Below are 12,549 nucleotides of genomic sequence, written 5' to 3'. Positions count from 1 at the left end.
TGGGTTTGGAATACACGTGATCTGAAATAAATCTACACACACACGTATCTATAGGGACGAGACCGTATTTGTGTATTGCTTTGCTTAATTAAAAATGAAAAGCATGGACGGATTACCAGCTTAAAGCAAAGCTCAGTCTGTCTTTTAACGTTCCCAGCATTTATTTCAGAGTGAAAGTGGTCAATTACATAATTACTTGTTTCGGATTTTACAGCCTAGACCCCGCAAACCGGGCTTTCATTTCTCTGCCATCCCTCAGAGCAGTTTGTAGCCCCTCTGTGCAGCAAAGCACCCCCAACACTCAGGGAGCCCTTACCAGATGGCTGGGTCGGTTCACACACAGGGCTCCAGATCCACACCTGCTGGCGATCCCCTCAGCTCTGCAGATGAGTCCTTGCTCCCATAGTTGAGCCAGACTCCCCATCTTTTGTTTTTCCTTTCTTCCAACTACTGGACAGGATGGGATGGATGGCGGGACTCTGCCCCAATCACTAATCAATACAGGGCTGCCTCCAGCACGCCCCCCGCGCCCCCCCGCCGCCATGTGCTGATTCATATCTGACTACGTGGGCAGAAAACTGTGCAGAAGGTCTTGCCAGCCACTTCAAAACTTTTAAGAGTGGTTTGCTTTTAAGTATGCTACACAGAGCTGTCTTCCAGCGAGAACTCCTAAAATCTACGCATAGGTAATGCCTTCCAGGACGATGAAGGGCAGAGGTGTGGGTGTGTGTAATTCATAGAGAAGCAGCTGTTTCTCCAGCACTCTGGGAAACAAACCAAACAGTTCACCGAAAACTAGTTGAAAGTTTTATTTGTATAAACTTCATTAAGAACATAAAAGATTAAGTTTCTTAAAAAAAAATCTGCAGTTATTTACAGCAGTATTGCACAAGTAAAGTGGCAATTACCCTGTCAAAATTCATCAGTGCAAAACACAAGTAAGCCAGGGAAATCGCAAATACAAATGCTACATACGCTGGGTCCTAGGAAACAGGTTAGTGACGGGTCCGTATACAGACAGATCAGTGCTATTATGAATGTGTACCTGACGAGTTCTGATACAGTAACTAGTGGTCACAGAACCTGGACATACAACTTCAGAGAGCTTCTAATTCTGATTCCCAAGTAAAAGTAGTCAAGTTACCTAGCTGGGAGCTCAAGGATGCTTCGTGAATACTATGCCGTTGGAAGGAGTCCCCTCCGCTGGTTTAGCGTCACGTGTGGACCCACACCCACGTGAGCAGGGAGCAGACGCACACAGGCACCAGGCTAAATCAGCAGGGATGCTAGAACCATCTACTGACATAGGACCACTAGGAAGTCTCTCTAAAGCTTCCGTGAGCTTTCACATCTTAACATCCAGTCAGTGGGACCCCCAACCTCTCTCGAAGCCAACAGAGAAGCAGAAGGAAGACAACCTGAAGCAGGCTGATCAAAGGTAGGGACCAAAGGGCTTAGGGCTGGGGGCACTGGGGCGGGGGGAGAGTTCTGTACAATTAGCTCCTAAAGACCATTAAGCCCACACCTCAAAGCACAGGACACAGCGGGTAGGGGATAATTCAACTACTCACCAGTTGCCAAAAATGGATTAGTGGCATGAGGTGGTGGTCCTGATGTCCCTCTCTGGGCAGGAGCACTCTGGCTCACCTGTCCCTTTCTCTTGCCCTGCACAACTCCTGGCAGCACCCCCAAAGGGGCCCGTTTTTTTTTTCTGAACTCTGAATTGTTAGGGATACCTGTTCAATGGAAAAGGCTGTCCCAACGGCCAATAATACATTAAAATAAAATAAAAAAGATATGGGCTGGCCTTAATAGAGTACGCATCCATGAGAAGCTGGCTTTTAAGGAATAGAGAGTCACTGGTTATTTTTGGTAGAATTTTGTAGCCGGCCGTATCTATGGTCTTTCACTGATGGCTCAGCACAGACTTCATCATCAGGATAGCAGACCCCAAGAATTTAAACCCATGTGACCAGAAATACCAGGAACCAAAGCTGGAGGGCAGCCTGGGGAAGGGAGTGGGGCTCAACAGTCACCACCTCAGAGCCAAAGCAATGAATGGTACAGCAGGGGAAGGGGAGGGATGGGGGGAGCAGGGAGATCAACACTTTTCAGAACGTAAGACATTAAATAAGCAGGAAATAAATATACAACATTTCTACAAGTTACAGCATTATGAAACAGTAGGACACATTACACAGAAAAAGAATCTACAATATGTACAATCCTCAATTCTGAAAAAGTTTAGTAAAAACAGTGATCTTTACTCATTTATGCTGTACAAAACTTTACAAGAGAGGGAAAGGGAACACAATTGCACACAGACATTTGGCTCAGTTGGTAAGTAAAATGTGACCTCCTAATCTAATAAATAGTCAAAATATATACAATTATCAAGAAGGGGAAACAGGAGAAAGTTATTCTCTACAGGGTACACTCTTCTTAATCAAAGGGAAGTTCTGCCTGGTTTTCCTGCAACCCCACAAGGAGCTCTTGGCAAACTCGTTTCAGGTAACAGGAAGAATTGGTCGTGGGACTCTTTTGCATGTTTATTGCATTTCTGTGATAAGTCACAGGACACTTTCTACAAACCTCATGGGACAAGAGGTGGTCAAGGCACAAAACCCGCATTCAGTTTCCAAAAAGGGATCTAGTCTTTTTTTTTTTTTTTTCCTACAAAAAGTAAAAGAAATAAACAATAAAAAGTCAAAGGTCTACCATAGTAGGCATACCTTCTTCTGCAGGGAGGCGGCGTGATAAACAGGTACGTACAGTACAGAGACATCCAGTCATCTCTCTTCAGTCCTGGTGCAACTTCCTGCTCCTTAATACTACAAATTCATAGAATCTCTGATTTCCTCACAAGCTGCTTCTGTGGCCAGCCGGCCACTGAGCCAGAGGTATGCCAGCATGCAGCCCTCGGGCACCGTACCCAGGGAGCTGCAGTATTGAAGAAACAGAGTAAAGTGCTCCAGTCAGAGAGACTGGCGCCGAGTATGGAGATCCTGGGGGGATGGGGCTGGGGGAGGTGCCCAGAACCGAATACGTCTTTGGTGTGTGTGTGCCCAGCACGTCGGCCACCGTCTTACAACCGTGTGGACTTCATGACCCTACTGAGGGGTTCGAGACACATCAGAACACAAGTTGAGAACACAGCTTTAAAAAAATATTCAAGACCCCAACAAGACTTTGGGGCAAAAGAAAATCCTAAAAAAGGAAGAATATTTGGAATCAAATATCTCTACCTAATGGAAAATGCGTATATGCTTTAGATATACACATATATACATATATATATATGTATATATATATATTTATATGGGATTATCAAGATAGAAACTGATTTCCCTACTTAATTACGTGAAAACTCTGGTCCTCTATGGGCCCAAAGTAAAACAAGAATGGTTGGCACTGCTAACTTGTTTGAAAAATCATGTTTTTCTCTTAAAAAGCCATTTAAGGATCTGGGGTTTCATAATTGGAAGTTTTAGGATTCACGAAATGATCTCTATCTCTCCTCTTTCACTGCTTCCTGATCTCTCTTGGATCTCCCCGAATTGTTTAACTGCCTTTGACATGACAGACAAACTCATGGACCCTCCAGTCACTGTACCCCTCCCCAGGCAGATGTGGAGAAATAAAGAGCTTGCCCAAGAGAGGTGGGTGCGCCAGGCGTGGTCCAACAACACCCAACTGTCCCGAGAATAACGGAACAAGACAGACAGACATCTGTCAGAGGCTGAAAGCCCACTTCAGATTCGGGCTCCAATGCAGTGTTTTTACGGTACGGCTGAAGGCAGAATTAGGCCTTCGTTCCTAAGTGGATTTGGGGGGGTGGGAACCAAGTGTCAGGCATCAAAGGCCAGACGAACCCGGAGTTGTATGAAAAGCCCGGAAGCCTGGGAAACAGCCGCCTAAAGCCCTGCCCATGACTTGCGCCAATTCCCACGAGGGCTGGAGCTCTGACACCTACAGTCCCCCCAGATCAGCGAGCGGGCACGTTTACCACCTGCAGCCCCTGCTCACGGTGCACCTGTGACTGCGGGTGAGTCTGCGACCAGAGAAGCCCACAGTGCCGAGGGGCATGGTGCCTGTCTGTGCTAGGACTGCGATTCCTTCTTCAGAACACCTGTAAGTGACAAGCCCATCAAAACCAGTGAAAACCAACACCATGCATGTCCCAGTGAACAAGCTACCGACAGACAAGCCAGTGGGGTCGTGGAGGTCACAGGCAGATCCTTATTCGTGCTCTGACCCAGTTCCCTTTCATGATGACAATACACTGCACCTCCTGAGTGCATCGGCCTCCAGACAGACCAGAGGAGCATCACCAAAGGAGACGAGGAAAAATACACGAAGAGAGTTTTAAAATTTTGCCAGGGATGCAACTGAATTTAAGGAGGTAAGTAAATATTTACAAAACGCAAGTGGCATAGCAATACAGGCGGACAACAGACCCTCTGCCCCTTTAATTGGTTTCATAAGAACTTTTTTTGGTATTAATGGTGGTAAAAAAAAAAAAAAAAAAGCACGTTGAAGAGCCAATGGCAGGGCAGGGAGGGGGGCTATCTCATACCTCTCCCCTTTAAAAATTCTGTACAGTCATCTCTAAAAATACACTGAGGCAGCTTTATCAACTAGCTGGCTCAGTTTCCACTGCAGAGTTTACATCATCCTCTGAGAGGAGGCAACAGGTTCCTAAAATTTTAGTACAAAAAATCATTCATGAGTTGCTTAAAAAGTTTCCATTTCCTTTTTGAAAAACCTGTTCTTATTAAAGAAGGTGGAAAAAAACCCCCACACCGTGTGTAAACACCATTCTTGCATAAAATCCTGCTCCAAAGAATCATGATTTGTACTTTTTTTTTTTTAAAAGAATCCTCCCTCATTTACATTCACAACAAACTTCCATCAGAAATTCTGCCGTGTGATGAACAGAAAGGTCAAGTCCAACGTGCAGTGCAGCGTCCTCGGATCACATCAGCCGGCCTCCCCGCACGACCTCTCAGGGGAAGAACCGCCAGCCGCACAGCAATGGCACCCCTTAGCCGCGGTGCTGGGCTTGTTGGTCGGAACCAGCGAAATGTCTGCACACATCTGGCCCCGCGAGGAGCCCGTCGTCACTGCAATCTCCACACCAGGCGGATGATGTAACGTAACAGTCGTAAGATAATCATTTGGGGGTGGGCTTCGGCTGCTGGATAATTATTCAAAAAGACCTGAAACAACAACAGGAAAGCTTCTTAGTTTCTCAGCCCTCATGTTATTTTCGGGTGGGGGAGGCCTGTCTTTAAGGGAACCACCAGTCCCACTGTCGCAGCTATGGAAGGGCACCCCTTTGCGATCACGAAAGCTTCCCAGCACGGGTCCTTCCCCTGAGACTGAGAGGCCCGAGTCCTTCCTACCTCCCACTACGGAGGGAACAGTAAGAGCAGCAGCACGCCGACTGCTTTACAGAAACCCGAAGAATGCTTGCAACCTCAAAGACAATCAGTTTGCTTCTGTAAAAACACACCTTTTCTTTCTACAGGCAAAGTCATCACTGGCCAGAATGGCCTCGATCGGCATCCACCCGTGTGCAGGTGCTGAGGACAGCCATCCCCCGATCCACGGGGGCCGGCGTCCTGTGGGAAGAGGTCGGGGTGGAGGGGACAGAGGAGAGGTGTGAAGTGACTGTCTCACTACCCAGGTTATTAACATTCAAATATGCTGAATCCCCCAAGGGTGAAATTCTGGTAGCGCTAGTTTACTTGAGAAACCAGTGATTTGGGGTAATTTGTCCTAAGAAGCTAAATCAAGTGGTGCACCGATGCGTCACGAGGCCTCTGGCTGATGGGGGGGTGGGCAGCTCTGCTATGTAAACACGGGTGGCTCAGCGCGGTGTCGACCGTCACATGCACACACAGGCGGGGTCAACCCCCATCTCCCACCCCATGTGGGTAACAAAGAACAATTAAAATTTTTTAAAAAGGCGTCTCTGCCAGTGACCACCATGTTTACTACAAGCGGAGAAACCATTCGAAAGGAAATTGCCAGACGAAAGGTCTCAGAGGTCCTTGGGTCTGCCGCAGGGCCCATCTTTGAGTTCTAATCCATCCTGCCAGTGCGTGTGAGGGGGCCATTCAGAGCAGCCAAAGGTGGCAAAGGAACACACCTGCCTCTACGCCAGGAGCTACAATCCGTTTCACGATTCAGGTCTGTAGCCCTCGTTTCCTCAGTGAGTCATTGACGCCGGAGACCAGCTAGCTCTCCACAAGCCCCCTTCTTCCTCGGGCAGGTGAAGTTTCCAACACACCCAGGGGCCACGAGTGGGGCTGGGAATGAGCGTCCCCCGCCATGCGCAAACACTGCCCGCAGACACCAGCTGCGAGCGGAGGCCCTGCCTGCGACTGTTTACACGAGCTCTCGAGCACTGGTCTGACAGGGCGGGATTGTGATAAGGCTCGGGCATTTCCCGTTCTCCTTCCATAACCAGACTGGAGGAAATTGGCTTTCTGTAAGCGATTCCTGTACAGGCGCTCCGTAACCACAGTCTGTGATTTTTATCTGTTTTACACACAAGATTGCTTTGTTTTGATTTAACTTTCAAAATTACTTTGGTTTTTCTGTGTGAGAATAATTTAGGGGAAGGTTAATTTTAGTTGAGACTAATATTAATAGGTTGAAAGAGGCTTATTCAAAATAAAACCACGACTTACTAAAATGAAGAAAGCGTGCACAGGGCTAAGCAATCTCTTCAAGGTGGGAAATCTTGTGTCAGTCAGGTGTCACTCCCAGCCTCAGTAAGACAAGAGAATGGGGTCAAAGTGACTCCAGCAAGGGGACAAGGCCACGTTAGGAACAGATCCCAACTGCTTCCACTCAGCTCATTTTATATTCCAGAACTGGCCGCATCTGAGAGGAGAAATCCCCCACCTACTCTTTGAGGACATCGGGTGGATGGCAGTGGCCGTGACGGTTAAGAGTCTTATCACAAGACGAGTCTTTCCAAGTTCTTTAGAGTTCTGCTTGCATCTCAAGTGTAAAGGACATGGGGGTGTTCAAAGGAAGCTGGGGAGGGGGCAGGGGCCATGCAGGAAATTCTGGCAACAGGAACACCCAATCCCTGAGCAAGAAGATGCTACAACTACTCAGTTAGGACGGACAGCAGCACGCCTACTCTCTCAGGCAGCGCGTGTGACAACACGGCACATGCTTTTTGCTTTTAAGCCCTCAAGAAATGGCTTTTGGACAACATTCAATGGAGGAAGCCATTATGACTGAATTCCAAGGCCACGCCAGTCCTGAAAACCCTTGACCGCTGGCACAGCTGGCTGAAGCTGGCACAACTCAGCGTGTATGGCCTGTCGCTCCGAAGCAGCTGGAGGACAGGCAGCTCCTGCTTCCCGCAGATTCCCTGCCCTCTTGCACTTGCAGCCGCACACATCGGCTCATTCACAGGAGCACACGGTAGGTGCCTGGTGATGCCAGCGTGGGGCAGGAGGCATGGGCGCCGGCAGGTGAGGACACCCAGCGAGGCCCCAGCCAACAGCTCCGAGCACATGTCAGCACAGCCAGCCCGAGATCTCAGTCCTCTGGCCTCCAGGACTGTGAACAAACAGTTCTGTTGTTCAACACACCCCTCCCCATGGTACTCTGTTATGGCAGTCCTAGCAATGGAATATACCTTTTCATGCTTAATGAACATTCCTTGTTCCTTTCCTCTTTAAGAAAACAATTCTTAGATCTGAGTTGTGTAACCCTGTTTTACGTTAATTCATGAAAGTACTTTAGGAAGATATGTTAATGGGCTGCATTTGGATAAAGGAGATTATTTAAAATAAATATGCTACGAAGTGCAAACCATTTATGCATTATAGTGATCTCTTCTGCTCACACACACGGGCGCACACACACACACACGGAAAACACAAGTGCCTGAAGTGTAGGGCCCCATCCTGTTGGGTCTTTCACTCCTTCAACATTCAGCTTTGTATCTCCCTCCAGGAACTAACTCTGAGAGTCCACACTCCTGTCTGGGTCAGGGGCTGCAGCCCCTAGGCCTGCTTGCGTGGGGCAGGGAGTGTGCTAGGACCCGTCTCGGAAAGCCTGCATCCACTAGGCTCGGTGGGCAATTCCTCTTGTCTTCAGCAACAAGTGCAGAACAGCAATGCCCAACCCAAGGGCCACCGTGGGTGCTACCAACAGTGACAGCAGCCTGTAAGAAAGCCACAGCTGCTGCCCTGCTCCTGGAATCAGGATTCAAGTCCCTGCTTTGCAGGCAAAGAACGCCTACGCGTTCCAGGAAAACGGGAGGCTTGTGCCGAGGTGCAGTCAAGATGCAAGAAAAGTGCGACAGCATCTCTTTCTATGAAGCTTACGCTCTGGTGAGGAACAGCCGTACAAATAAATGGGGCAATAGGACAACAGCAATACACAAGGTAAATGAAATGGCAGAGAAAGCAGCGCCCGCCAGAGAGGCAAGCAGGGCCCCGGGATATCCAGGGCAGGAAGGCCCAGAGCTGGGACAGGCTTCCCTTCCTGAGACTCAGGTACACTTCTTGGAAGATCTGAGAAGTGTCCCTGGAGACAGTGTTGAGAGCATTCAGCAGGGGATCCCCAAACAGTTCCCTTATGTCCTCACCAGAGGACACGGGCTCAACCTGGGTGGCAGCTGGGGGTGGGGCTGTGCCAAAGGAACGCCCTTGAGTGGGGTCCGGGCAGACTTGCAAGAAGCTGGGGACCTCTGAGCCACCGCGGCCCTGAAACACAGGACTACCTCCGCCTGCAGCAGCCAGGCACAGGACACAGCACCAGCCTCCACAGAGGCGTCTGCACGAGGACCGCCTTCAACTTACACTTGAGAGGACCAACCAAGTATCAGAATTCAATTACTATCATAATACGAAAATAATCCGAGCAGAACATCCCCTCTTGCCCAGTCCAGGGAAGCAAGCATGCAGATACAAGAGACCCTGAGCCCAGGCAGTCCAGGGTGGTTGGGATAAGTACCGCACAACCAGAGAGCACAGCTCTGGGGCCAGCTCTGCTCTCCCGCAGGCAGAGACGAGCCCAGGCTCTGAGAAGCCGCCCAAAACACACCAGGCCTTCAGACTTGGGGTGCCCTTGCCCGGGGTCCAGAAGAGTCACTCACTGCCACCACTCAACAAAATGAAATACCACACACCTTCTCAGTCTTCACGAGCTGTGGGCCAGTATAACTCTCTTTCATATTTCCCAGACGAGGGGACAGACCAAGCTTGTAGAATCAATATCAAGTCAACTCAGACTTCAGCACAAGAGCTCACAAATCCACACTCCAAAGGCTGGTCCAAACCCCACTGGGCCTAAGGACTCAGAAAGGACAACACATATACATTTGGCATTACTCAAGGGAGCTTAAGCACAAAAATCACAGATGGGCACAGAGCAAAAAACATGAAAGTTAAGACAGATAAGAAATGACATCAAGAGAGACTTACCCTGGGAACCAGGGCTGAGGTCTACTGCCAAAGAGCCAGACTTTGGCTAAGAGCTTCCTGGCAGTCAAAGTAACAAGGGAAACACGGCCTGATCATCACCATTATACCAGAGAGCTCAAAAGCAAATTCTAAGAGACAAATGAAAAAGCAAGGAATACCTATAGAACTCTGAGACACACAGCAATTTTTAAACTCACTCAAAAACCCCTTAGAATTTCAACACTGAATACCTAACAGGTCCTTAGTAACTTTTTTTCTTCCTTTTTAGAAGGATGTAATCTTTGAGTGGTAATATGTTAAAAGAGACAGAATTCCGGACTGTGAATTCTCTTCTCTCAATTCAGTTCTCTCAATTGAGACTGACAGGGAACGTCTGCCCCAGATCGACAAGCGGGGATGTGTCACGTGAGTGTCTGGGTGGCGTCTGGTCCCCTAGGGGCCATCGCAGCATCTTCCAGGACATGGATGGGTGTTGTTGCCATGATCCAAGCTGACTGGGTGGGTGGGTGGAGGGAGCGGAGCAGGCTGGAGTGATCCTGATGGAAGACCACCTCTATGCATTCATAACCTCCATCAACCTAAATAGTATTTTACATGACAAGTGACGGAGGCGGAGATCAGAGAGGAAAAGGGCCCACCATATGGAGCATCTCTGGGAAGATGCGGGGGTCTCTCCACCTCGGCCCAGATTTTAGAGTAGGTTTGACAGCCTCCTGCTTTCAGGTGTCAGGCCGCTGCTGCAGTGCTGCCCAGATTCACTTTCTATTCATCACCAAGGCAACAGGGGGATTTGCATAGCTTGTGCCTAACTCACTCTGATGTCAACACAGCTGTGGAAAGGGTGCCAGGAGCCCCTCCCCCAGACATGATGCTCCCACAGGCTGAGCAGGAGGGAGCTCTCCCACCTCGGGAGCAGCCGCTGACCTCCCCAGGAGGGGCAGTCACAGAAAAATCCCATCTGTGTGAATCTGCCTCTCCTTTGCTTCTGATGTATCATTTCAAAGAAACTATTATAGCTCAGGCTTTCTGCAGACCAAGCGCTTCCCCCGCTAACTTGCTGTCAGGCCCTGCATTCCCAGGGTTTTCTTCAGGCAGCACGGCGCACACCCCTTTCCCGGGCAGATCTCTGACTCGCTGGCCCTCGGACTGTCGCCCGGGACGTGTGGCGCTGCATGGGGACCAACCGCAGAGGAGCCAGAGATAGGTGGGGGCGGGGGGCTCCGTCAGACAAAACATGAGCCCCCCAGCAAGAAATGCCCGAAATGCCCTGTACGCTACAAAACGCCCCAGCCCCAGAGAAGCGCTGCTGAGACGTAACGCTCTGTGACCACAGCCCCAAGCGCTCTGTTCTGGTTCAGCTGGGAGAAGGCTAGCGAAGGACGGTGAGAGCGGCTGCAGACTTCGAGCCTCACCTCATGTGCATCTTCATTTCCTCCTCCAGAGATTAAAAAACCCCAGACAGACCTCTCTGAAGTCCCCCTCCGGGCACCTGCACCTCTGAACAGTTCTGTGTGAACGGCCCGGGTCCTCCCCACCCGCCGCGAGGCAGGCGTGCAGGTGTGCCCACCTGCCACAGGCGGATGGAGCGGCAGCCGCGGGCGGCGCGTACGGACACCGCCGCACCCAGGGCGATGCCCACCCAGCCATTGAAACACACCCCAGCGCCCCAGCCCCGTCTCCTGTTTGTGCACACCCAGACACAGCACGCATCGGTAGGACCCAACACAAGCCGGGTGCTGAACAAGTGAACCAAGTCAGCAGCATCTGTCTCAACTCTGAAGACCAGCTGAGAAATGTTTCAGTTCTAGTGCAGAGACCTCAGCACGACGGGCTAGTGATGATAGCAATTTCTAACTCCGTCCCTGAATGGGTCCCTGTGACCTTTGCCACATCCCTAGGAGGCTGAGAGAAAATGGGGCGCCTAGAGGATATAATGGATAGCGTAGGATTCAAGGCCTCACCCCAAAGTTCTCACACCTGTCCACGAGCCCTGCTTTCCTGTAAGATCACACTTTATCCCCAAGTCATGGAATGCCCTCGTTCAGAAAACCTGCCATCCACAGTTGCCATCGGGATCAGCGGAACCACGTGCTGTCCTGAAGGTCTCAGGGGAAAACACGAAGGGCTGAAGCCATAGGAAGGACGACTCCTGGATCACACAGGCTCCAGTGACTGCAACGGTGGCCATCGGAAGGCTCCTAAAGCCACAACCCTGAGCTCCCTCCTCCAGCTGGAAGGCAAACACTCACCGAATTTTCAAACTGTGTCACAGATCAATGACGGGCACTAATTCACTTAAGCGGCTCACAACAGTGTTTGCTATGAAAACTGTCATTTTATCAACTTGTGGGCGACTCACCATCTCATGAGATGCGTCTGGTTTCAATGTACTATTTCATATGCTGATTTTTCACTATTCTTTGCTCAAACAGTAACAGAAAGTGGCTCATTTACTAAGTTCTATGTTCAATTACTGAGGGACTCAAAGGAATGTTGTCAGAGAACACACATCTCTGGGTTTATGTTCAAGTTATGCTATTCCCAAACAAGACAGCTACCAATTAGATCCCTCCCCCTTATACATTACCTATAGAACAGTATCATTTATAAAACCAGGAATCAGACAGCACAGGGAATTCATGTCCTGGGAAGGACAGCAAGAAGAGTTCAAGTTCATGTATCATGTATGAAAATGCAAATGGATGACACTTCCATTAAGCTTTTGTTTCCACCTAAAGCAGTCTGTGAGCCACCTCCCTTTCCCTCTCTACTCTGTCTCGTTTGGTGCTATACTTCAGTTGGCCTACAGCTCAGTCTACTCATGCCTGCACATGCCTGGGACAGAAGAAGTAGGAAGCAAGCCGTGTAAACAAAAGATACACTGTTTCTTGGGATCAAACAATGAAAGGGTTTTCATTCACTTCTTGGCCCATCTAGAGGGTCTGACGTAGCTTCACGTGCTACTGCTCAATGCAGGCCACGGCCAGGACATCCCCAAGTCACTATCAACCAAGAGAAGTCTACCTGCGCACAGAGCAAACTGGGCTGGACATCCTGACTACAAGGCTTGGGGGAGGCCACCAAAGGT

General features: G+C 49.6%; 1 protein-coding gene across 10 annotated transcripts in view; it reads right to left on the bottom strand.

The window, feature by feature from the left end:
- Positions 1 to 4,517: 4,517 nt before the first annotated feature.
- BCL2L11 (BCL2 like 11) overlaps positions 4,518 to 12,549 on the bottom strand; it is a 41,464-nt gene continuing 33,432 nt past the window's right edge. For 9 of the 10 annotated variants that reach the window (XM_032843897.1, XM_032843904.1, XM_032843900.1 and 6 more), the window contains one exon: positions 4,518 to 5,219. In XM_032843897.1, coding sequence (XP_032699788.1) covers positions 5,121 to 5,219 — 99 coding nt within the window. In that variant the 3' untranslated portion in view covers positions 4,518 to 5,120. The remainder of the gene's footprint in view (positions 5,220 to 12,549) is intronic. The other variant, XR_004381048.1, reaches the window with a different exon arrangement.

This window comes from Lontra canadensis, unplaced genomic scaffold, assembly GCF_010015895.1.
Source record: "Lontra canadensis isolate GAN:19392208 unplaced genomic scaffold, GSC_riverotter_1.0 scaffold144, whole genome shotgun sequence".
NCBI lineage: Eukaryota > Metazoa > Chordata > Mammalia > Carnivora > Mustelidae > Lontra > Lontra canadensis.
This window is presented reverse-complemented; position numbering and strand designations above follow the sequence as displayed.